We start from the raw sequence: 26,034 nt of genomic DNA on the forward strand, positions 1-26,034 counted from the left end.
CCTTTCAGCATTTAAAGGGTGTCTTGTACATCCCTGCGCTCAGGGGGCCCCCTGTGTGCGCATTTTCCGAGGGACGTCAAAGATCTCGAGGTTCTTCCCCTTCTTCGTCGTCTCCTCTCTGATGGTCTTCTTCTCCCAATCTTCTCAGGTCTTTTCTGTCGGAAAGTTGCTGTATTTTCTCCTTTTCTTCTCCAAAACATTTGGAGCTTCACGCGACGATCCAGACCCAACAGCAGAAAAAAGAATTTGAAGATGGCGCCCAACGGTGGGAGCTTCCACACGAAGCATGCCGGCGTCACCGAAGGTACACCAAATAGTGGGACGTCGACGCCCACCTGGGCTACGAAAAAAAAAAAAAGAGAAAAAAAAGACTACGATTCCGGACCCAACCACCAGATAGCGGAATATGCACAGCATAGTGAATCCAGAAAGATTCACGCTGCAAAATGTTGGTTCTGCGATCTAAGGCACCTTAGTGGACCTGGGTTGATGAATGGGAGAAAATAGAAGCTCACAACTCAAAATATGCTCAATAGCAGCAATAAAAAATCGTTCAGTCAAACACTTGCCTTTGTGAAAAAAAAGAGTATGCCTGTACGAACACAAAGTATGGCATACACAAATAATACACAGAGTCACCCGAGGTCAGGGCTCTAGTGTTCGAAAGGCATTTCTCGGAGTCCCATTTTCCTCTCACTAATGGTGGTAGTTCCCTATTCAATATGGGCGACGTTTTAGGTTAAGCCCCGCTAGTAGTCCCCGTCTCATGAGTCGCACTCCTATTCTTACAAAGTAAAAAGTGTTCCAGCACCCAAAGCACTAAGTGGCAGAACAAGTTCCCCTGGGGCCTTCCAGTCCTGCAATTAGTCTTACCTGCTCATGCAGGAGTTGTGCTACTGGAGTCCCTGGGAGCGTTTTACTCGTGGACATTGTGGAGGGCTGCAGTGGCTGTTGACAGTGAGTGGCACTCAGGCTCTGCAGGAGCAGCAGCTAGGAGTCCACTGCGCTTGCTCCGGTGCAAGACTTCTGAAGTGGCGGAAACCATTGCTCGGGTACCAATTCTCAGTCAAGGATCGGCATGCGCAGGTCACCACGGCATACTCTCCTCTCAACAACATTGGAACCAGGCAACATTCTTCACGGCCGCAAAAGGGCTTGCCATCTTCACGCTGCAAACTGGCTATGGCCTAATCGGCACAGCAGTCATGCAATCTTTGTCGAAGCGCCCTTCGACAAACAGGGTTACTAACTTCACTCCACACACGGGCTACGGACCAGCTGGCAAGCAATCTTCGCAGTGGCCCCGCTCTGCTTATGGAGTCGTTGACTTTATTCAGCACACAGGCTATGTCCGGAATAGCATGGCAGTGATGTCAAGTTCACTGCAGGCTCCTCTGGCATACAGGGTACCAGTCTTGAATCTGCGCAAGGGCGATGAAGCGTTCGGTGCAGCAGTAGTCTCCTCACAACTCACTACCTAGTGGGATCCACTCGCCAGGATCCCTCACTGGACCTCACTACCTCCAAGCACTCTCCCTCACAGGTCACACTGGTTTTGGCAAGCAGGAAGGCACTTGTGCATCAGGGGCAGATGGTCTTAAGATTTCCCTGGGTGTTGTCCCCTTACCCAGCTGGGAGAATGGCAGACCTTAGCCCAAAGTCCTGGTCACAGACAGAAGTCTTGCAGAACTTCTCTTCCACCACATACAGCCTGACTAGCTGCTTGCCAGTTACCAAATTTGGTGCCCTTGCGCTCCCCTTGTTACAGTCCATTTCTCTGCACCAAATGAGATTTAGGGTCTGAGTCTTTGAAGTTTGTGTTGGGGTACGCTTCAATTGAAGTGTGCAATCCTCTGTCCTGCTCTTATTCCAGAAAGCAGTCTGTTACAGCATGTGCAACTGCAAAACTCATAGCCCCACAACAAAGGCCATTGGAGTGACTAGATGTTCATGCCGGAATGTAAGCCACAGTGATATGTGCATTCAAAATTCACACTGGGGCCCCTGCCCTATTCTTATCAGTCCCATCTCCTTAATGAGATGTTTCTAGGCCCCTTTCCAGGGACCTCTCCCTGAATCAAAGAGCACCCTTTGAAGTGTACTGAAGATCCTGACTCTACTTCCTCTGGCGTGTCCCACCCAGCTCTCAGGAATGCAGCAATTCACACACCTGTCTAGCTGGACTCCTCTACCTCATCATGCTCCTCCAAGACAGCACTTCCAAAATGAAACCCAGAGTCTTCCATGTAATGTACCATTCACAGGCACACAAACACACAATACACATATGCAACTACATACTAACTTGGTGTAGGCCAAGGGTGAGTTAAGCAACCAGCAGTGAAACTATACCCGAGTGAGCCCATAGGCCTCACTCCAGTGACCCTGGTAAAAAGGCCTCTTCGCGTCTGCTAATCACTACACAGTATGTTGTCACCACTGCACTTGTGCTACTTAACTTCTGCTAAAGGCAGTAGCCTTACACCACTATGAAGGTAATGCTTTGGACACCCCTCCCGGTCCAACAAGACAGCAATCTGTGAGACAGGCCTATGTCATGGCACATCTGCATCATCCGTTTTTGCCCATGCCAACAAAAATTAGCACCAGGAATCCAGACATCATTGCAGCTGGTGCACTCGGGGCAGAGGTGTTCATCTGTCACCATGCGAGGGACTTTTCCGTCCGAAAAGACTGCCTTCAGCTAAGCTTGAGCAGTGTGCCATGAAATCAAGTAACTGAAAATCTATGGAAGGCTTGGGTCCTTATGCAAACTAGATGGGACCTCTAATATTTTGTATACAAAAAAACATCTAGCTGCTTTAATTCTCTAAGGAATTGTTCAAATAACGAGCTGATGTCATGAATCCACAAGCTCGTCTGATTTATTCCACTTTTCTTATGACTTTTTTTTTTATTTAGAAAAATTAGATACAATCATGTCAAAGTATAACACAAATTCTGAAATTTGCTGACATAAACAAACAATTTGCTGACAAACTCCATTCAATTAAAGAAAACTTTATTTCGGTTAGTTTTAACCATCAAAGCACATAAAAATACATAAGCAATTTTGAACAATTCATTGTTGATTATAATTACTAAAATACATCGTCTAAAATTCAGAAGGGAGAAGACAATATGTTAAGACTGTAAAAATGTAAATAATTTTAAATGTTTAAAAAGTTAAGATAGCGTTTGTTGATCCAATTAATTCTCGAGTCTCTACAATGAATACATATGTGCCATCCCTAGGTAAGCAATTTCCTTCGGGTAAACCACATGGAAAGCAAAAACTTAGTTAGGGCGGACACTATTACTGGATTTGTGTCAGACTTCAAAATCCTGAAAAAAGCTAGATAGTCCCTAATGCCCAGGTTATTACACAGCTGAATTATCCACTTTCTCCGCATAAGTGAGTAGGCTGGACAAAAAAAAGAGTAACGTGGAGAATTGTTTCATTTTCAATTCCACAGCCAGGGCATAGATGTACAGGGTCCCCGTCCACCTATCAGTCGTAGAGTAAAGGGGCAATGCTCCAAATCTAAACTGTAAATACAGCTTCTTCGCTAAGGTGGGTTGGATTACGTCTATTTCTTGTTCAAAGCTGTAAAGAGACTTATGATTCAGGAAGGCACCAGTCAGGCTGTTTGGTGAAACTGAACAAAATGTCTTCCTGAGGTTAAAGTCCTTTACAGTAGTGGACAATGTTTTCTTAGAAATAGCTGAGCATGATGCCTCAGGGTTTGTCCATAAGTTTTCGTATCCAATTTGAACAAGGGACTGTCTGACAAAACGTAGCCATGGAAGTCTACCTGCTCCTGGGGAGGCTAGCAACACCTATAATTCCTTCTTGTAGCTTTCCAGCTCAGGGGTGCTCCACAGCCTCCTCCAATAGAGGAGAAGACGTGAGGCGATGGCATCGGCAAAAGGACTAATATTCAAATCCAACCTAAGTGGAACTAGTGGAGTATTTCTGGGCAAGGTTAAAATTTGCCTAATAAAGTTATTTTCTGTAGTGGTTAGGTCGGTAGAGGGAACGTGCCCCCAAAGTTCCGCCCCATAAAGGGAAGATGATCTTTACTTGAACTTTGAAGATTTCCAGTGGGGCACTAACAATTTTGTAGGCATAGTTTTTTTTGGACTTTTAAAATTCCCCCAGTTGTCTGTATTAATTTTAAGTTGGCCTTGGCCATTTGTGCACCCCACCCCATTCTATCATTTAGGGTCAAACCTAAATAGTCAAAAGTTGGGACTCTTTCTAGTGGTCTACCTTCCATCATGGGATGGGGACAGTTAGTGGTATTGGCATTAAATACCATATACTTGGTCTTATCAATGTTGACTACCAGATTTCTATGGTTACAAAATTTAGAGAACTGGTTTAGGACCCTCTGCATGCCCATGGGGGATTTTGAAAGCAGCAGGGTATCATCCGCAAACATTAGTGTGGGAAATCTCTGCGAAGATTCTTTCGGGGAGTCAATATCTTTAGTGGATAGTAGATCTTCTATAAGCCCATTGAGAAAGAGGGAAAAGAGGGTCGGGCAAGAACACAGCCCTGCCTGACCCCCTTCCCAACCGGAAAGGGCCCAGTTAATTGACCGTACTTTCCAAAACGTACTCTGGCAAAAGTGCTGTCGTGGAGATGTTTAAATTGGTAGCGTAGGTATGGTGGTACTCCCATGGATAGTAAAATAGCCCAAAGTTGATTTCGGTCCACCATATCGAATGCTGACTTTAGGCCCACGAACGTTAGATATAAACTTCCCTGGTCCAAAACGACATGCTTCCAGTAAAGGACCTGGAGCCGAAACAATTGATCGATTGTGGATGTTTTGGCCCTAAATCCTGCCTGAAGGGGGGGTCAAAATATTGTTATCATTGACCCAGTCCAATAAGCGTTGTAAGAGTAGCCTTGCATAGATTTTCTTACTTACATCGATAAGGCTAATTGCCTATAATTTGATGGTTCGAGCGGAGAACCCTTCTTGTAAATGGGTATTATCTCCGCCCCCAACCATGTGCCTGGGAGAGGTAGACCCTGCAAAATTGCATTATAAAGTAGTAAAAGATAAGGGGCCCAAACTACCGGTTCCTCTTTAAAGAGATCGCCTGGAATCCTATCTAACCCAGGCACTTTGTTTGATTGCAGGCTATGCACTGCAGTATGGACCTCATCCAAGGTAAAGAGCAGTGTAGGCCAATTAGAATCCATGACCAACAGGGTTGTGGGGGCTGGACTTTTTAAAATTGGGGGAATAGAATAGAGCTCTTTAAAATGCAGAGACCAAGATTCTTCGGGAATGTTTGGATCAATCGAGGTCCTGCCTTCTGGTTTCCCCGTATGTACGAGATTTCAGAAGGTCCGTGAATCTTTGGCCTTGAGTGCAGATCTGATGGCGTACCATTGTTCTTCTTCCCACTCTTTTTTTGCGTTAAAAATCAATAATTTGTAAGCACCCCTGGCTTCAGTTACAGCGACCGGCGTGCCTTGTTTCAGTGCCTTGAGCAACCCATGCTTCAGTTCTCTACAGCCCTTATTGAACCAGGGGTGTTTGGCAGCGTGGGTCTTAGGTATAGTAGGGGCTATTTTATAAAAAGAGTTCGCCAATAGTGCGGTAAGTTCCTCATGTAATCCTGACAGGATCCTTTGCGCATTGTTACCAGGTGGGAGAGCCATAATAGAGTTTGCCCTTTCTAGGAGAGGAATTAAACTCAAATACAATTTGCCCATATCTTCAGTGGACTTCTTCATATTTGCCCATCGGATTCTCCTCCCGCCTTGAATTATTCTGAGGTCACTGTTTCCATAAGTTTCATTACCCTCGGTTATCAGATCGAAATTCATCTCAGTTGACAGGGGGTTATGGTCACTTTCCGTGCGATTAAGAATGTGGAAGTTGAGAATCTTAGACCAAAGGGACATAATAATCATAAAATAATCAATTACAGAAGTGCGACCCATTCCACTATAGGTTGAATGGCTTTCGGGCAGGGCGCCTTGACAGCGCGATGGAAATCCTCCAATATGCAGCAAGCAGCGTAAACAATACCAAACAGCCCCCACTGCTTAGATGAGGGGCCTCAGGCTTCTAAGAAAGTTCCCGGTCTCCTGGTTACACTCACGGTCACAAGCGCTGCGGCACTCACGATAGCGGGTGTGGCGAGGTTTTTGAAGCTTGTGCGCCTGAGCTGCGGACGATACCTGTCCCCGGAGCAGGTGTGGTGAGCCCAGAGCCTTCTGGGACTTTGAGTCCAGGCTTTCGGGCAGGGCGCCTTGACAGCGAGATGGAAATCCTCCAATATGCAGCAAGCAGCGTAAACAACACCAAACAGCCCCCACTGCTTAGATGAGGGGCCTCAGGCTTCTAAGAAAGTTCCCGGTCTCCTGGTTACACTCACGGTCATAAGCGCTGCGGCACCCCCTGACAAACATTTCACAGTTGTACATAAAACATCAACATGTGGTTCACAATGCCTAAATTATACACAAGTAATTGTTTAACGTAGGACACCAGTCCTTAAATCAAAGGTAGTAGGGCACCAGTTCTTAACTCAAAGTTAACAAACGCACTTGGGCGGGGAATAAACAAACTATGCAGATACTAAATGTGTAATATCTCCTGCCTGTGTGTGTTGTTTAATGTTTAGGTCAGCAAAATGTCTGAACTTTTGTTATCCTTTATGGTGACATGACATGAATGTATCTAACTTGCAAGGTACCTATATAGGTGTCACCCTGGCAAGGCTAAATTAGTTTCTTTCAGACACATTGCACGCCAACAGATGCGGAACCACAATGGTTGAGACAAGTGTGCTGAAGCTAAGAAGGATCTTCCAGAGAAAGAAGTGCCATTCACAGAGAGGGGAAGAATTGAGGGTCGGTAAGAAATCTGCGGTTAGAGTCTCTACCAGAAAAGGTGTTACCGAAGTTAAGTAACTTGTTCTTCTGGACGAGACTTCCAACTTAAGATACTTTACCTGTGAACAGACAAACTAGAAAGTCCTGCAGGGCAGAGTAAGCAAAATGCCCCCCTCGACGGACCAGACTGTCTAGACAGTAGGGCTTTGTGGACGTATGAAGCGACGCCCACGTAGCCACTTGACACATGTCAAGGACAGGCACCCTGCGTGCTAGTGTAGTAGTCGCATCCTTGGCTCTGGTGCGGTGAGTCCTCAAGCCTTCTGAAAGCTGCCTCTTTGCCAATGTGTTGCAAATTTTAATGCAAAGTATAATTCACCGAAAGATGGTCCTCATCTGGACAGCCTATCCCTTTGCTCTGGTGCATCCAATAAAAAAACTGATTGTCCGGTTGGTGTTCCTTGGTACGATAAATATAAAACTGAGGGCAGTCTTTGGATCCAAACGATGGAAACTCCACTCCTCATTAGAGGGGTAAGCGGGAGCAAAGAAACGTCAGAAGAGCGACTGATATGAAATGGGGTCACCACCTTAGGTAGAAAGGAGGCACATGTTCAGAGAACCAGTTTGTTCTGGTAGAAGGTACTATGAGATGGGTGAATCAAGAGGGCTTGAAGCTCTCTCACCCTCCGGGATGATGTAATGACCATAAAAAAGATCGTTTTAAGAGTCAAAATCATGAGAGGTCAACTATGAATGGATTCAAAGGGAGGACACATCAGACAGGTCAAAACCAAATATAAGTCCCACTGGGGCATAATGAAGAGAGAAGGCAGAAATATGTGCAGCAAACTTTTCAAGAAATGAGCCACAACAAGTGACTTAAATAGGGAGGGCTGATGCAGCAACCGCAGAAATTATGATATAGCCGACAAATACCCCTTAACAGTGCCCCAACCAAGGCCTTGCTGTGCCAATGATAACGCAAACAGTAACACCTCAAACAGTTTAGCAGGAAGAGCGTTAACATACTTGTCTGAACACCAAGCCACAAACTTATCCCAACAGCAGGTGTACACAGATTTCATCGAGGAACAACTGGCTGCCAGAACAAAGTCAGCAACCGCTGGAGGAAGATAGAAATAATTCTGCTGTTGCTGCTCCATCTTCAAGCATGAAGATGGTGAATGTGCAGGTTGGAATGCAGGACCCAGCCCTGCTGCTGCAACAGGAGATCCTCCCGAAGCGGACAGATGCTCATGCCTAGTAGTTCAGGACACCAAACTCTCCATGTCTAATCCAGAGCCACTAGGATGACTTGGGCCTGGTCGGTCCTAATCTTTTTGAGGATTTAGAGCAGAAGTGGGATCAGCGGAAAGATGTATAGGAGTCCCGAATTCCACTCCAAGCCAAAAGCATCTCTGAGTGAGTAGCTTTGGAAACTGCTGTGGTGAATAGATCGAGCTATAGATCCTCCCATTTGTGGCAGAGACAGTGAACCACCTCTGGATGTTGATTTGAGTCATGGTCCGTAAGGCACAGCCAACGGAGTTCATCCCTCCTGGCGTTTAAGCATCCAGATAGATATTGTATGACCAGAAAGCTGTCCTGAGGTTCTAGCCATAGCCAGACACACAGGGCATGTTGGCACATGGGCCGCAACCAGTGCCTAATTTGAACTTGTGGTTTTCGGGGCTCAGCATCGGCACTTAATGGTCAACACTGGTGCTTGTGGCAGTCTGCCACACAGTGGCACTGTCTCTCTAATTTAGAGAAGAGCATAACATTTGTTTATTCATTTAATATACAAAAAAAGGACCATTACCTGCCGGCCAAGCCATTTGTATAGCTTTGGGTAGCCTGGAAAAGTCTGATTTGTCACACTTGTAGGAGTGTGATAGTTAGTAGTTGTGTAGGTACTGTCATTGGCGGTTCTGGCAGGAGCAATGTATGGTGCAAGTTGCAGAGGTCTCCTGACAAGGGCCTTGGCACTTAATCTTTTTACAAATTAAGCACTGGATACAACCCCAACCCACTCTGTTTGATGCAGGACCACATGGTGGTGTTGTTGCCCGTGAACAACTGCGCCAGCCTCCCTCTGAATGATGGCAGGAACACTTTCAATGCAAAAGAGATGGCCCACAACTCTAACAGGTTGATTTGGAGTCGGGTCTCCGCTGTAGACCAGAGTCCTCTCCTCGCCACCTCCCCCACGTGGCCACCCTATCCCAGAAGTAAGGCATTGGTCACTAGCACTGGGAAGGAAAGGGAGAGTGGTCTGCTGCTGACCAGAGAGTGATTCAGTAGCCATCACTGCAGATCTTTTGCAGTCTCCTCTGAAATCTGGACGCCCATGTCTCCGCCGTCAAGAATGGCTTGCATTGGAATTGAAGGCCAGGCTGGTGGAAAAGGAAGTCTTCTTCCCGAAAGTCCCTAAGCGCTGTATTCCTTACCCATATTGGTGGTATGGGAGGAGTAGGGTTGGTCTGCCCATTGAAGCTTGCTCAACCAAATTCTCTGGGTGGGGTGATGCATAAGGAATGTTGGGTTCCCTGGTACAGAACAGTGCCGATGTGCAACCAGGCGGCTGACTGGGACCCCGGAACAGGGCTTTGACCAAGTCCCTGGGAAGATGTCTGTGAGGGCTTTGTTAGAAGAAAGCAGGAGCTCCGCAATGGAGTGCCCTGGCTGAAGCACCTCCATCTAGACTTTAGTCATAACCTACACTCTTGGGAGTTGGAGATCAAGGTCCTCAGTAGCCCTCCTCATCACCATTACGAATAAGGAAGACTCTTCAGTGGCTGGCCCAGGTGAAGAGACTAACCAAGAGTCTGGTGCAATGACCAGCCCGCTGGCATCACCCGAATCCTCCAACCAGTTATCCTTCAGGAAGGTCTAGGCTATGTTATCAGTGAGATCAATGGCCCTGTACTCTGTATCCTTATCTAACGCTCCAAAGGACACAGGCACCCCGAAGTCAGTCTGGACCTGAGCAGCGCTGGCATAGTCATCTAGCGAAGTCAACACAGCACTGTATCGGAGTCAGAAAGGAAGATTACCCTTGTTACACAGTATCAGGGACGACAGAAACAAAGTTGAGGGGGCCAAGACCATGTGAGAGTAAAGGAGACAAAAAGGGGCTTGGGACCGGAGTCGGTCCAGACACAGGGGTGGATCCAGAGGGTCCAACTGGCATCAGGGAGAACCTGCCAACAGTAGTCCAGGCAAGACACTTCTCAGCTCCTTAGGGCCCAAAAGGAGCTCCAAAGGGAGTGGGTTGCCAGAAGATACGGGCCATGGCCTCACAGCACTTCTAAAGCAGGGCAGGAGTGGCTCGGGGAATCTCTGGAAGGCACAGAGATAGAATGGGTGCTGGCTCCAAAGAAGGTGTGCGAAGCAGGGCCTAGAGGCTTGGGGACTGCCCTGCGCACCTTCCAGAGACTTGGAAAGGCACAGTGAAGTTGAGCGACATTTTGACTTATTTTTGGACTTGCACAACGACTTAAAACATGAACGGTTGTGGGAACTGCTCCTGAAGTGGGCCCGAGATGGTCCACAGGACTGACACCATCCTATAGAGTGGGTACGATGTAGCGTCTAGGACTTCTGCGCCATGAGAAACTTCAGAGACCAAATCGCCTTAGGCTTAATCAAAAGGCAGTCCAAACAGGACTTGGAGTTGTGACTCGACCCCATTCACAAAAGGTAAACCTAGTGGGGATCAGTCACAGACATCTGCCTTGAACATTCCCTGCAAGGTTTAAATCTCGCAAGTTCTGGAGGGACATGTCCCTAGCACATTGGAAACCTTCTTAAAAAAACATAGCTCGACAAGAATTGCAAAACAAAATGGTTAAAAAGCGACCAAGGTAGCTCACCAGATCTGTGACTGTTGCCACAGAAAGAAACTAACTAATGTCAGCATGCTGGGGTGACACTTATATAGGCACCTCGCCTGTCACATCTGGTGTGGGCTTAAGATTTTCTAGATTTAGTCTGACACCTGATGGATATTCTAAGGAAGGCATCTGCAATTAAAAGTCTTTTCCAGAAAGATTTAATACAATGTAATTGGTTTATAGTATGAAATGGCTCCATACAGATATTTACTGAGCCAAGTGTTTCAAGTAAGCCAGTGAATTGCTAGAGTTTCACATGGGGAACACTGATATACAGACAAGCGAAATACACATTAGTTAGCCCATTGGATACATTCAGAACAGATTTTGCACATACAGATTTTCGAACAATGACTTTACTTCTCAGAATTGGTCCCCGCAGAAGTTTTCATCAGTAAACCCAGCGTTGACCACCCTACAATGTTTGAGGCAAGGAATTCTTCCCCTAGTATGCTTGGATCAACTGTGAGTACCTATTTATTAAATGGTTTTGCAGAGGAGTCTTTAATGCTCACTGAAGTCGCATGCTACACAATTCTTTACACATTTTTGCATGACAGATAAAAATTTCTCCACATGGGACAAAGTGGTTAGTGCACAATGCGAAAGTTGCCAAAGCTTAGCAGAGGACAGGACTCCCTCACTCGAAGAGAGTTCTCCAGTCCATGAGCTTTAAAAGGAGATGCCCGTTTTTGCAGGTGGAAATGAAGTCTCAACAAAGGACTTTCCACTGAGGGAAAGCCACTGACGCATGTATTATGCTGCAACTGCTCCTTCACTCTCCATCCACATTACCTGTTTTTTTCTGTGTGCTTCTGTTTTCCTGAACTTTTTTCTGTTTTCTGAGCCTAGGAGGTATTAATGGATTCTTGGCAAACATGGCCCGCTTCCTGATTCATTTTTCTGTGAAGCAGGAGGAGGGTGGTGTTCCGCTCAATAAAATCCATGTGCTTCTTTGTAGTTTGTGTATTATGGGGGCCCCTATTGTTTTCTATTCACTTGTGCCGACGGGTGTGCTTCCCTTAGGCTCCTGCTAATCTATATATTCCTCTGGGGATCAGCAGGTGGAAAAAAAACTGAAAGTGAGACAGTAATGCAGAGGAGTCACAGACCAAATGAAGATTTGACATAAAATCCCAGATTTAGTGGATCATCTCTTGTGCAAGAGAAATAAAATTATATGTTATCCTACAAACATTCAAAGCAAGTGAGTGGTCTATATGTAGCATGTAATAGTTTACTTGGCGGGCTGTACGGGGGAAGGGGTTGGAAGTGTCAGTCACATTTACAGGAAGAAGCAAGTCTCTTCAGAGACAGTGGAATGCTTGTCAGATATCTAGAAACACATGGCACTTACATTTCCACAAGCAGACTTGGACTGCGAGGCAGGTGCTGGTACACTCTTCCCCTTCTCCTGCTCCAGCTCCTCGGCGAGGCCACATGTGCTGCGTGGAGAAGACACTAGATCAGATGCATTTCTTATAATGTAAATCTACTCTTTTAGAGCTGTCTTCAGTGAAATAGAAAGCTGCATTTCTGTTGAGACGCTCTTCCTTCCCAATCCTGCTTCTGGCAAATAAGGAGTCACTGCTCTTCCCATGGCCTTTACACTTCTAACCTGAACTAGCCTCTAGGTATCCTGTCCTGAAGTGGTTGTCCTCCTTTGGTTCTCCTTTAGAATATGAAGAGGAAGCAGAGTAGCCCCATAAAAGGCACAGGAGTAGAGCTGTTGAGATTCTTGGTTAATGAATGGGGTGGGCTCATGCTGCCAAAGTGAGCAGATGCCACTTTCAGGATGAGAAATCAGAGAAGTGGGAGTGGGGCAGGCTCAGTGTGCTCCAATGATTACTCTGGTTTGGGGATAGGTTAGTTGTTGTATTCTCTGCACTTATGTTTCTCTGTATCCCTTTAAGTCATGCATTCCATTTTCCCTGATGTCATTTTCCCCTATGTTCTGTCTTGTCAGTTAGCTCCTGCTTTCTGATGGGAACACCAGCTTTTCTCTATGGTGCTTAATAAACAAGTGTTAAGCCTTTCATCTGTCTACTAACTTCATTTACAACACATGGCGACGATGAACAGAAGGAGCTAAACAACCATAGAGGGAGAAGAACTCCACTGGTGAAAAGAACCACGCGAATTTCCGAAGAAACAGAGAAAACAACTCTAAAGAACCACGCAAGTCTTAAAAAAAAAAAGAAAATATACTGCTACACATCTATTGAAACAGATAAGAAAGACATATTGCGTTTAGATGTGAAAACTGCAAGAATCTACGTTTTGAATTGAAACCTGCAAGTCTCCAAAGCAACTGGTGAGTTGGAGAAATCATTAACAAATCCTTGCTGTGTGTCTGGTTGTAACTTTGATTAACTTTGATGAACGTTAAGCTTAAAGGCTACACAGCCAGAGAAACGCCACGTTTGAGAAAGCTGCGCTTTTAAAAGAAAGAGGAATTCCTGTTGACTCTTAAAATTTTAAGGAGATGTAAACGTGACCTTTAGAGCGAAAACGGAGTGACTGGTGTAGCATTCATGCTCAAAATCTGACTTTATTTGTGTAATCCTGCCTAAACTGATAACCTCAACACAAACATATGTGTTGCATCTTTTGAAAAAACACACGAGCGCACTTCTCGAGCAGAGAAGCACAGGAGACACACGAGCGCACTTCTCGAGCAGAGAAGCACAGGAGACTCACCGTTCCATTTTCAACCATTGTTTTTTTTCGCAACCGAGCTGCGTCAACAAGAGAGCATCCAACAATGCAGGAAGTGATGTGCCAGCAGTGACGCGATCACGCAGCGTCCATCCGGACCACTGCGTATCCTAGCAACTGACATCGCGAGTGAGCAAAGTGCCGGCAGTGACGCAACCACGCAGCGTCCATCTTGGATTACCGCGTATCTTGGCAACAAACATCGCGAGTAGAGATTGTTACTCAACAGACATCGCGAGTAGAGATTGTTACTCGAAACAATTTACCGAGTAGCTTGAAAATCTCATTAAATCAAAACGAACGAAAGAAAAAGGAATTGAAAGGTGAGCGCGTCAGCAGGAGGAAACGAAGGGTGAGTGCATCATTAACAGGAGAAATTGAAGGTTGAGGGAACCTTATTTACAAATTGGTTTTAACGAGACTTTAGGCAGTGCACAACGAAAGCTGTAAGTTGAAGTGTTGGAGCCTCATGGAAGAGCTCCTCTGTTAGACACTGCACAGTGAAAGCTACCAATGACTTTATTCTTTACATTAGACGGGTAAAGAAAGAGCAATGAATTGCATATAGTATATGTTAAGAAGTGTAATTGTTATCCCAGTCTGACTATCTCTTCATTTTTTTTTTAAAAAAAGACACTGTTTTAAAAAAAAAGAAAAATGGAGAATTTAAATATCATTGCACCTCCATTGTTCTTACAAGCCACAGGAGATCCACCCATTGAGTGGGATGAATGGATAGACATTTTCGAGAACTACATCGAAGCACTTGATGGGAAAGATTTTAGTGCAATTAGGAAGAAAGCCCTCTTGTTAAGTGCTTTGGGCAAGGAGGGTCAACATTCTTTTAAATACCTTCCTGTGGCAGTCAACCAAGATGGTAGGGCAATAACTAATGTATACACAGAAGCTAAAGCTCGGATGAAAAAACAATACGCAAAAGAAGTAAATATTGTTATGGCGCGACACAAATTTTACACTCAGCCTCAAAGGAATGAAGAGTCTGTAGATCAGTTTGTGGCTAGACTACGTGAGTTGTCGATAAAATGCAGTTTTGGAGAAATAAGAGATGAAATGATAAGAGACCAGCTGATAGTACAGTGCCGAAACAAAAAGATGCAAGAAAAACTGTGGGCAGCAAAAAACCCAACCCTACAAATGGCCATTGACATAGCAAAAGTGGTTGAAGAATCGAATGCATGCATGAAAGAGATGGAAAAGAAAGATAACGCAAAAGGCAATGCTCAAGGCAATGATGTTTCGTGTGTTGACCATGACGAAGTTGCTGTTGTAAACAAGAGGAGTGTGGATCTGGGAGGAAGTAGTCAGAAAAAATTTAACAATACATTTTCAAGTAACGATAGAAATAGATTCCAAGGAAGAATGTGCAGTAGGTGTGGGAGTACTTTTCACAATTCAGACTTTAGGAGATGCTTTGCAATTGACAAGATGTGTAGGAAATGTGGGCGGAAAGGACATTTTGCGAAGATGTGTAGAAGTACAAACGTCGATAAAGTTGCTGTTGTTGAAAACAGGGATGAAGTAAGAGACTTCGTTAGTGTTGAAGGTGCGAACAAAATATTGTGTTTAGGTGGAGACGGTGTGAACGAGGGTGAGCCTGGGAGGAGATTCAGACCAAAAGCCCTGTTCCTTATTGATAAAATTGAGGTTCAACTGATGGTTGACCCTGGATCGTTATGGACCATTATTCCCAAAGATATGTTCCAAACCAATTGGAAGGATGTGCAGTTGTCTCCTAGCGACATTAATGCCTGTGGTTTTCAGGGTGAAAGCATAGACGTGATTGGGTTTATGGTGTGTGTAATAACATTCAAGGATCGTTCAGCTGAAGGGAAGGTGTACGTAGCCAAGTCCGGTCCTGCAATTTTAGGATGGGGACAGCAGTATGACCTTGGGATAATAATAAATCCAAGAGCAGCACAACAGGTAATGGTAGTAGACAGCATAACCACGGATTCGATAGTGGAAGGGATGAATGGTTTGTTTGATGAGCATATAGGAGAGTTAAGGGGCTATGTGCATAAGATTGTGTTGAGGGATGATGCCATACCCATGCAACACAAAGTCAGAAAGGTTCCATTTATCGCACGTGAGGAAGTGAAGAAGATGTTAGAGGAAATGCTAGATCAGGGTGTGATAGAACAGATCGAAACGTCACCTTGGATTTCCCCCGTGGTTATTACAACCAAATCTGATGGGAAATTTCGTTTTTGTGTGGACCTTCGCACCCTGAACCAAAACATTGTTATAGATAATTTTCCTTTACCGAACATCAATGAGTTGGTCCTATCACTAAAAGGTGGGAAGTATTTTTCCAAGTTAGACCTTCGCAGCGCCTATCATCAGATAAAACTACACCAAGACTCTAAAGCACTTACAGCGTTCATAACAACCGAAGGAATATACCAATTCACGCGAATGCCTTTTGGACTTGCCTCTGCAGCTGGGGTATTTCAGAGGATGATGGGTGTTGTACTAAAAGGGGTGCACAATGTTGTGTATTTTCAGGACGATGTTCTGATATTTGGGGCGACTGTCGAAGAACATAATGTGATTTTGAAAACTGTTTTAGAAAGGATGGAACAAGCGGGTTTAACTCTCAAGAAAGAGAAATGTAAATTTGCAGTGGAGGAGGTTGAATATCTTGGGTATACATTGTCTGTGGATGGTGTAAAACCCAAGAGAGATTTATTAGACTCCATTAGAAATGCACCATCTCCATGTGATAAGGATCAGTTGAGGTCTTTCCTCGGCCTCATCGAGTACTACGCTAAGTTTGTAAGGGATTTTGCAGAGAAAACCGAAAAGATCAAGGTGCTGTTGAGGAGTGGTTGTAAGTTTGTGTGGGGTGTGGAACAAGATGAGTGCTTCAAAAGAATCAAGGTGGAAATTTGTGAGGCGGGTATTCTGACACCGTTTGACACCAACCGTAAGTCAGTTCTGACAGTGGATGCAAGTGCTGTTGGTGTTGGTGCGGTCCTAGCTCAAGTACACGATTCTGGTCTTAAAACTGTAGCGTTTGCCTCAAGGACACTTACTACAGCCGAGAGAAATTACTCTATAATCGAGCGTGAGGCTTTGGCCGCAGCATGGGGTTGCGAGTATTATAGAATGTACCTGTGGGGGTTTAAATTTGCATTATTGACAGACCACAAACCCCTGGTCAAAATACTGTCGCCTGGTGGCGCTGGTAAAGGCTCCGCCAGGTTAGCGAGACTCGCCGCCAGGATTCAAGAGTACTTGTACACCGTGGAATACATTCCCGGTTGGAAGAATTGCCAGGCGGATTGACTCTCTAGACTTCCACTACCTTGGGAGAGGGTAGACAAGTTAGGGGTTGAATCTCTCAACTCAGAGGGTTCTGTTGCTGCCGTAGATGAAGTTGTAGATATGTGTGCTGGAGCAATCAGTAGAAGTTTGTGGAACACTTCAATGATTAAAGATGCAGTGCTGTGTGAGGTCAAAGATTTGATAGCGAAGGGTCCAAGGAGAGAGAGTTGTCTATCTCCCGCACTTCGTCCTTATTTGAAGGTTCTGGATCAATTGTCTATCTTGGACAATGAGGGATTCATGATCTTAATGGATGACAAATTCATTCCTCCACAAGATGTGCGATTTACCTTGTTTAAGCTGGGTCATGAGGGCCATTTAGGGCAGTCCCTTACCAAGAGGAGAATTAGGGACAATTTTTGGTGGCCCGGAATGGACTCCGAAATCTCGCAGTGGGTGGAGAGATGTACCGATTGCTTAGAAAGTGAAAAGAGACTTAAGGTGGGTAGCCATACTGGTTGTGGCTCAATAACTGATCCCAAGTGCCCTTGGCACACCATATGTCTCGACTTCATTGGCCCATTCCACCAGTTGAACCAGGATTTGAGGTTTGGGCTGGTGGTAGTTGATGTCTCTTCCAAATGGTTAGTAGTCAAATTCATGAGGGAGATCACTACGAGCAGCACTATTGCCGTACTGGGTGAGATTTTTAGGGAGGAAGGCTTCCCCACAAAGATTATTACTGATAATGGGACGCAGCTCACCTCCTTGGAGATGGCTAACTTCTTGGGAAGATGTGGGATCATTCACTCAAGGACCTCACTTTACAACCCCCAGGGAAATGGCATAGTGGAGAGGGCCAACCGAATGGTTAAAGGTGCCATTCAGATGGCGATTTCTTCCCGGTTAGATGTAAAGAGTCTGGTTAATGACCTGGTGTGGGCCTACAGGACCACTGAAAATGGTGTGACTCGTTTGGTCCCGTTTTCTGTCATGAGGGGACGTTCAGCGGGTACCAAACTTGTGGCTGCATGGATGAAGGAACTCATGAACGCTGACCCCCCTGCCAGTCCTGGTGAGCCTGACATTGTTTGCAAATCTGATGGCGCGTGTAAGTTTGCTGTGAATGATTGGGTTAAAGTCAAGCCCGGTCGAGTGGGTGTCGGACTGACGAAGTTCAGGGGTCCATTTAAGGTGAAGTCTGTACACAAGAGATTTGTCACTTTATTTAACGGTGAAAGTTGGAACTTGAGGCGTGTGGCACTGTATAAGAAAGCCGAGCAAGAACCGGTGAGGTCCAGCGAGCACAGGGCAAGTGGCACCAATGAGTTTCGTACTAGTAGAACCCAGAGAGTGAGAAGACCCCCAGCCCATTTGCGTGACTTTGTTTGCAAGTAAGGTCTTTCCCTGTAACGAAGGGCATAGTCTTATTATGTTTTTTTTATGTTCCTCCATAGGAAGGGAAGAGGATATGTTGTATTCTCTGCACTTATGTTTCTCTGTATCCCTTTAAGTCATGCATTCCATTTTCCCTGATGTCATTTTCCCCTATGTTCTGTCTTGTCAGTTAGCTCCTGCTTTCTGATGGGAACACCAGCTTTTCTCTATGGTGCTTAATAAACAAGTGTTAAGCCTTTCATCTGTCTACTAACTTCATTTACAACATTAGTATAGGGTCCTTCTATGGGAAGGAAATGCAGGTGGTGCCGAACTGCAGGGTTTGAGAAACAGATGCTCACCAGTTCTTGCACGCTTTTTTCTTTTTATCGCTTCCTTCTCCGCATGCAGTAGCACGAAGGGAAGATGGATCAGGCTTTTTCAAATCCTCTGGATCTAACAGCTCATCAGAGTCCAAGAGGTCCTGAGAAGGAAGGGCAGAGACCAGGGGAGAAACAGGAACAGAAAATGAATCAATTATACAACAGGATAGACACACAAGCAAAGTAGAGTGTGACCAAGGAAATATACTTTACATTCAGAGAGAACACAAATGTAAGAACGTTTAATATTCTATGAAGTTGTGGATTATTTTGATTAGAAAAATTAATATGTTAGTTACTAGTAGTCCTGGTCCTGCATCATAGGAATCTTATCTGAAGTCGTACATTAGAATAATACTGCGCTGCCTTCATGGATACCAGAGTTCTTCTTTATATTTTTACAATCCATTTTAAATACCCATAGGGTGTTGATGTCTATCTGAGTTCATGATGAGGTACTCCCCATGACAGCCTATTAGAGGCCCAATTTCTATTGCGGGAGAATATAAAGTCTCAGATTACCCATTTCAAGCCTGTATTGCAGCATTATATGTGCAGAAAGGTGAAAATATTTAAAGAAAAGAAAAAGAAAAAACAAACTGATAGGCTCCATTGAGCTTTAAAAATTCAAGAGGCTTCTCCACCCTGAGTACCTACTGACAGTTATCTCAGAGAGCCAGTTCTTTATCACAGTAGTATAAACAGTGAACTGGAAGTCATTATTGGCTTTCCAAAGCCCAACAGGGGTAGCCAGGGAGACGGGTGGTTTATGACTTCAGTGAAGATACCTATGATGCTGAACCAAGACAACTAGTAAGAAACATATTCTTCTGCATCATAGGATCTTTACTGATGGTCATAAACACTAGAAAGGAATAGCAAACTTGGCTGTTGGGCAGTAGGTGAAGAATTATTTTTCTCCAACTGAAGGATACTATAAGAGTGTCTGTGAAATTAACTGGGTAAAATAGAAAATATAATGTTTTCTCTACAGTGATTCTTTAAAGTTTGTTGTCCGATTTTTGCATTTGTTGGCACACCTGAATCTAAGCAATAATGATTAGAGAATCTATGAATGTATTCCAAGTAGCTGCTGGACACATTTCAGCTACAGCAATGTTTCTGAGCAAAGCTGTAGAAACTGCTTTTCATCTGGTAGATTGGGCTCCAGCTTTACCTGGTAATATTTTTTTGCTAACTGGTAGCATAGTGTGATACAAGAAACAATTGCTCTAGCGACAGATTGTTTGGATGTGGCCTTACTTTGTCTTATTGGGCCATAATTAGCACGCCCTTCATTTGACTAGATGGAAATGTAAAACCTTTCTAATGTCTAAAGAGTACAGGGCACGCTCTGCACGTGTTGAAGGATTGGGAAAGAATCTAGGAAGAGTAAGAGTGATTAATATGGAAATCTGAACCTATTTCAAGAATAACGAGGGATAGGTTTGCATTACTACTCTGTTAGTGTGGAAAACAGTAAATGGTTCCACTGTAGATGATGCTTGCAGTTTGCTTACTCTCATAGCTGAAGAACTATTGAAATGCTATCTTCCCTGACAAATGCTGCAATGTAGTCTTGTGTATAGGTTTGAAAGGTGAACCCACCAGCTATGAAAGAAATGGATTTATCTTACAAGGTGGAGAAGGATGTCAAATTGGAGGAATTTTTTATTTCAGACTTTCCCAAAAATCTTTGATAACTGGTACTTTGAAAAATGTTAATTGGCTTAAAGATTTTCTGCATGACATTACGAATGCAATAAAAAGTAAGAGTTTCCCTTCTGTGTTGTTCAATCCTACTAAGATCTAGATTGTATTCTAATTACAGTGAACCAAAAGAAAAATATACACTTGAACTATATAACAACACGTAAGAAAATCTTATAGTCTTATTATTGGCATCTTTATCAAAATGTAAACAGTATTATATCCATTTAAAAACATTTACGATTACATGTCATTATACACATGTGTTTGTTCAAATTAATCTTATATACTTTCTCAATACATTTCACAATATTAGAAACATTGATTTTTATTAAAAACAGATTAACTGTGACCTTTTGTCGACGTGTTTCGATGTGCCTTGTAGATTGTATACACCTTCTTCAGGACTCACAACATAAAATCAAATACTGTTCTTTCTACCAAATCCATTAATCCTCATTAGGTAATCAAAGGGAGAAATTAGTGGACTAGTGGATCTATTTCAATCAATCCCTCTGTAAATCTCAGTTAGAGCAAGGAATCCAGGGAGATGTTCAAATCAATTATATAGCTTCTTTTTCATATGCTTTTAGGTTAAACGATGGGGGATATATCCTTCCTTCACCCCTTTATTAATGTTCAGTTTTTTCTATATGGCCTCAAACATATTACGGGGTCGTAGCCTTTTTATAATTGGGAGCCCGCTCAATCAATTTTCAATTTTGGTCAGGTGTTCAGTCCTTATTTGACGCTCAGCATCTCTCCTACTGGGATTCTAGTTTAGGAACGACAAAAATAACAGGGTTGTGTTCTTTCTTCTGACAACAAATACATAATATGTCTTACTTTAGGGCATAACATATCCTTGTTGAGGGACATTTTGCTTTCTTCAAGATCTCCCTACAGGCTGGTGGGAAATTTAGGTATCCATATTGTCTGACCACAGGAGCCATGCAACCAAATTTAACAATACAAGGTCAGGTGTTGAATTTGACCCCAAAGTCTTCGTAGCAATTCTGGCCTGTACAGCAGCCTCTTGAGTACTTTTATGACATTTGTAAAAAGTCCCGCTACCAACACTACCATGACCAATCTGGAGCTATCAGAATCATTTTCGATGGGAACCTTCAAAGTTTCGGAAACATTGTTGGTATTAATGGAATTGGTGGAAAAGTGTAGGGTAGTGGTCTTGACCATTAGATCTAAAGGTCATTCCCTAGAAAGCCCTATTCTGGAATTCTGGATGTGAAGTCTCTGCATTATTTGTTTTCTACTGTTGCAAATAGGTCTAGTGAAGGAGTTCCAGCTCTCAGCAATGTAGGTGGTATGATTTTTCTCTTTTTTTTCCTAGAAGATTTTTATTAGCTTTTTGAGTTTAATGTGCATAACATAATTGACATAAATTTCACAGGCTGGTACGATTTGTCACTTTTTGACCGCTGTACTTGAACTGTTAGATACTGTAGGGGAGCTCCCCTTTCTGTAAGGGAAGCATCCATTATTAATACTTGAGACAGAAGCAGTTCCTGAAACAGAGTAGCAAATTCTGATTTTTGCACCACCAGGTGAGAAATTGTCTTACTGAGATAGTCAAAGTCAACTGGTCTTCTCAACTGTTTTCTCTTTGACTCCATTAGTCTTCCAAGAACTGCTGGAGTTGTCTCATATGCAACCTTGCATTTGGAACAATGTATATAAAAGAATCAGTTGATACAACAAGTGAGGCCACCCTTCTCACAGATAGTCGAAGTCCAAAGGTTACACTCTTGTCATTATGGTGTCCAGCGCTGCTCTTAGATAAGATAGTCTCTAAACTAGTGTTGATATTAATTTTTTGGTTGTTGGTTATCTTCAGACCTAAATTTTCAGCAATCTCACGGTCATCAGGTAGTCTTACATTACTTTCTCTTGACTGGGGCCTTTCAGCAGCCAGTCAGCTAAGTATGGATTAATGTATATTCTTTTATTCTTAGATGAGCCGCTATTAAAACCATGCATTTGAAAACGTCAGAGAAGCAGATTTTAGGCCGATAATTAGTACAGTGCATTGATATAGTCTGTTTCCTATTAGAAAACAAAGAAAAATAATTCTGTTGAGGCGAGCAACAAGGATGTGGAAATAAGTATCTGATAGGTCTATTGCGCACATCCATGATTTTCACTTTGATACGGGTATATTTGATAAAGGGCTTAAATTTGAAATGTTTCTTTCTTGGTAAAATGGTTTCTGTATCTGAGGTTTAGTATGGACCTGAATTCTCTTTTTGGTCCTTATAGGAGTATGGCTTTTTGTAGGACCAATCTCCCTTTTTGCCCCAATTCTTGACTTTAGTTGCTAATGTAATGACTCTGCACACTGAGGCACTGGCGTCCATCATCCAGTGTATGAGCTCTGACCTTTAAAAGTGCTAAGGTTTAATTTATTGAGTCCTGACTGGATTGTAGCATTGCTACTTGATGAAGTCTCACAAACCAAAAACCTAATAACCCAGTTTCCTATAGTCCTTTTTCCAAGATGAGAAAATATCTGGTGTAAACTCGTAGACCATTTTGGTCCAATGGGACTGGTTCGATAGCTCCTTTCTTAAACAGGATAGAAGTTCCTTTCCAGAATACATGTAGCTTGTGCTTTGTAGGTGGTTTTGGTGAGATCAGAGGAGGAATGGTTTTGAAACATTAACATATGCATGATCTATTATACTTAGCACCCATTTGTCTTTTGGAAGGATCCAACGATTTCATCTGGGTTGTTCTCAGCTTAGAGGTCCTGGGCTGGTATGGATACCTCTGACCCAGAGGATACGTTGTTGCTTTTGTTGTTAATTGAAAGACCAGTGAGGGGTTTGAAAACTACACTAATAAAACCTATGATCCCTGGATATTTACTTTGGTCAAAATAATTGTTCAGTTCCTAGAGACCAACTGCTTTTAACGTTTCTGCAGCATTTTTCACCTTTAACATCACTTTTCTGTGTGCTGGTCACACAGACATTTTCCAGAAAATGGCAGGTTCATAATTTTTAGTTGAGCCTCTGGTTTAAGAGTTGTTAGACTTAACCATGAAGATCTTCTTATGGATATGCCATGGCACTATCTGGTGGCTGCCAATTCTGTGCAATCAACTGCAGCACAAATTATTTGGTTGGCTACCAATATATTTTCTGGAAACATCTTACTATAATCCATTTGATGGTGCATTGCTAATATGTCAATAAAGGTGCACATTCCTACACAAAATTCCTGTTGGCAGCGACCAAGGATGGCAGCAGCACCTGCAATTTTAAGGTGCGCAGCAGCTATTCTGCATACCTTTGGTCCAACTGCATCAATGTGCTTACTTTCATTCTCTGGAGAAGCTGTTGTCTCTGGAGCTGATGCATGTCTTTTCCTCACAGGAATTACTAGAACAGAAAAAGAATCCGGGTCATGCTCAACTGCTTTACATTTCTTTAGCAACCTTGAAGTTGCTGCTTTATCTGTCGGAGGTGTTAAAAAAATGTCCACTGCTGTCACCCGTAGACCAGGTACTAATGGCAAGAGAGGTTTAGGAGCCGCTTTATTTTGCAAGGTCTCGGGTATTACTAATACAGTCAGCTAATGAGCCTCAAGAGGGATATTTAACTTAACAGCCCTTCTAACTAAGACCTATTGAGTAGAGATTTTGTCAACTGGAGATGCCGCTAGTCAAGTTTGAGTACGGGAGATGCAGAATCCGGTGATGTTGTATAGAGTGTATTAGCTCTTGAGGGAGATTGGTGGTTTTCATTTCTCTGGAGTATGGAATTGAGAGGCAGAAAGTGTTGGTTTCTCCTTCCTTAGGGGCGACACTGATGTTGGTCTTGACACCATCCTCAGTGATAAGTTTAAAGGCTGCAAGAAGTAGTTGTGGCAGATCTTCAAAAGATACAGTAGGCTTTACTAGCATAAATGGCAAAGGATGAGGATCTGCTATAATCTGATGTAAGGCAGAAGACAATACCTTAGACAAAGATTCTATTCTCTTTTCAGGCATGGTTGTTAAAGAGGAGGTAGAGACTCTTTTAGATATCCGTACACTGGTGTTCCAGTGATGATGGTTGCATACATTTACACTTTTCTTTGATGGTGAAAACAGGGATGTTAAATGGTGTGAGGTTTTCAAGGCTGAAGACAGGACTACGCAGGCAACGGTTCCTACCTCACTTTCCTATCACATCGTTTATGTACCGTCAAGCCCTCTTTTGAAGGAAAACCAGTTGAGGCTGATGTTTAGACGGCGATCCGGAATGATATAGAGAGTGATGTCAACGTCTTGACAATGTAGATTTTTCCTTAATCTCCTTTTTTGAGAGCCTTTGACAGCAACAGGCTGTTTATTTGAGGAGGCATGGAAAGACATTCTTTCAAATCTTTGATTTTTCTCCTGCTCTTCCTCTGCTCTCATATTTTCCATGAGGCCACTCAGCATGATACCACCTCTGTCGTTGAGAGTTCATTTAGACATCATTTCACAGACTTCTGTCTTTTACCACAGAATCTTTTGGCAGACAAACCACACAGACCTTGCAAGGGTCTGATACAACCTTTTTCTGCCACATGAAGGGCACTTTTCAAAAGAAGAAGGCATTTTGTGGAGAACTTTGCTGAGGAGTCAGAATAATTTTATGTTACTCAACAGATCAGGTTCCAAAAAGTCTAGTGACGTTCAAAAAGCAATTAAATATATTGATTTTAATAAATGAAATTGCGGTTTCAAAAAAACCTCACTTGCTCTGAAGGTCCTATTCACATGAGCCAGAAGTGAGAACTGGTTCTCCGAGGTAACTGCCAGTCATTCTTTTTTCTCTCTTTACAATGGAGCCTATCAGTCTGCACTTTTTTATTTTCTTCATACATGTTCACCTTTCTGCACATATAATGCTGCAATGGAGGCTTGAAACTGGTGTTCAGATGCATTATACTCTCCCAAAAAAAGAAACTGAGCCTCTGATATGCTATCATAAGGTGTACCTCATCATGAAATCAGATTGACATCAACACCACCCTTTCGAGATTTTAAATTGATTGTAAAAATATAAAGTTCTCGGAGGACAACGCAAGCTGGAAGAATAATTGTAGTGTTCATGGCCATCAATGAAGATCCAAGGATGTAGAAAATATGTAGCATATTGTAAAAATATATATATATATATATATATGGTAAGATTGAGAAATTAAGTTCAGGCAAGTGTTAACACTTGTTTAAGGCTTCGCAAAGGGTGGGTGGGGGTTTATTTTGTCTAATTCAGTCTACGAGAAGGTAAGGGTCACTTACCACTTCCTCGTCATTCATGTCATTGGCAGAGAGAGTCCAAAGCTTTGCAGCAGCAGCATCCACAGCAGGCTTTGCTACAGGGAGGTAAAAGGAGGGAGACAAAATGAGGCAGAGAAACATTATAGTCCAGCACACAACAGAACGGTTTACATTCTTTGGAAAGCAGGGGTGGTTTAAGCAAAAGAGAAAACAAAGAAGAAAGTTTTAAAACAATGACACAAAGAAAAACAAAGCAAATGAAAGCAGCATTGATAAAAGGTAAGAAAACAGAAGAAACCTATTACTATGACAATTAGTTGAAGGAAAGAAGAGGTGGGCAAACACAAGCGCCAATGAAATAACAGAACACATCCAACAACCTAAAATTAAATAGAGTATGCACTTATTAATTTCAGAAAACATCTTTATAAGGTACCAACCATGTCAAACACAATGTTATCATAAGCAGACTTTCATCACTTCGCAATTTATTTTAGAGACTAGTATGCGAATGACGCTTAA

The 26,034-nt window shown here is 43.2% G+C and overlaps 1 protein-coding gene across 2 annotated transcripts in view; it reads right to left on the minus strand.

Moving 5' to 3' along the window:
• The window catches only part of CIAPIN1 (cytokine induced apoptosis inhibitor 1), a 162,194-nt gene that overhangs the window by 18,366 nt on the left and 117,794 nt on the right, over positions 1 to 26,034 (minus strand). For both annotated transcript variants that reach the window (XM_086947782.1, XM_086947783.1), the window contains exons 6-8: positions 25,534 to 25,607; positions 18,510 to 18,631; positions 12,122 to 12,209 (exon numbers count right to left, since the gene is read on the minus strand). In XM_086947782.1, the coding sequence (XP_086803908.1) occupies positions 12,122 to 12,209; positions 18,510 to 18,631; positions 25,534 to 25,607 (284 nt within the window). The remainder of the gene's footprint in view (positions 1 to 12,121; positions 12,210 to 18,509; positions 18,632 to 25,533; positions 25,608 to 26,034) is intronic.

The sequence above is a fragment of the Lissotriton vulgaris genome, chromosome 12 (genome assembly GCF_964263255.1).
Source record: "Lissotriton vulgaris chromosome 12, aLisVul1.2, whole genome shotgun sequence".
Classification (NCBI taxonomy): Eukaryota; Metazoa; Chordata; class Amphibia; order Caudata; family Salamandridae; genus Lissotriton; species Lissotriton vulgaris.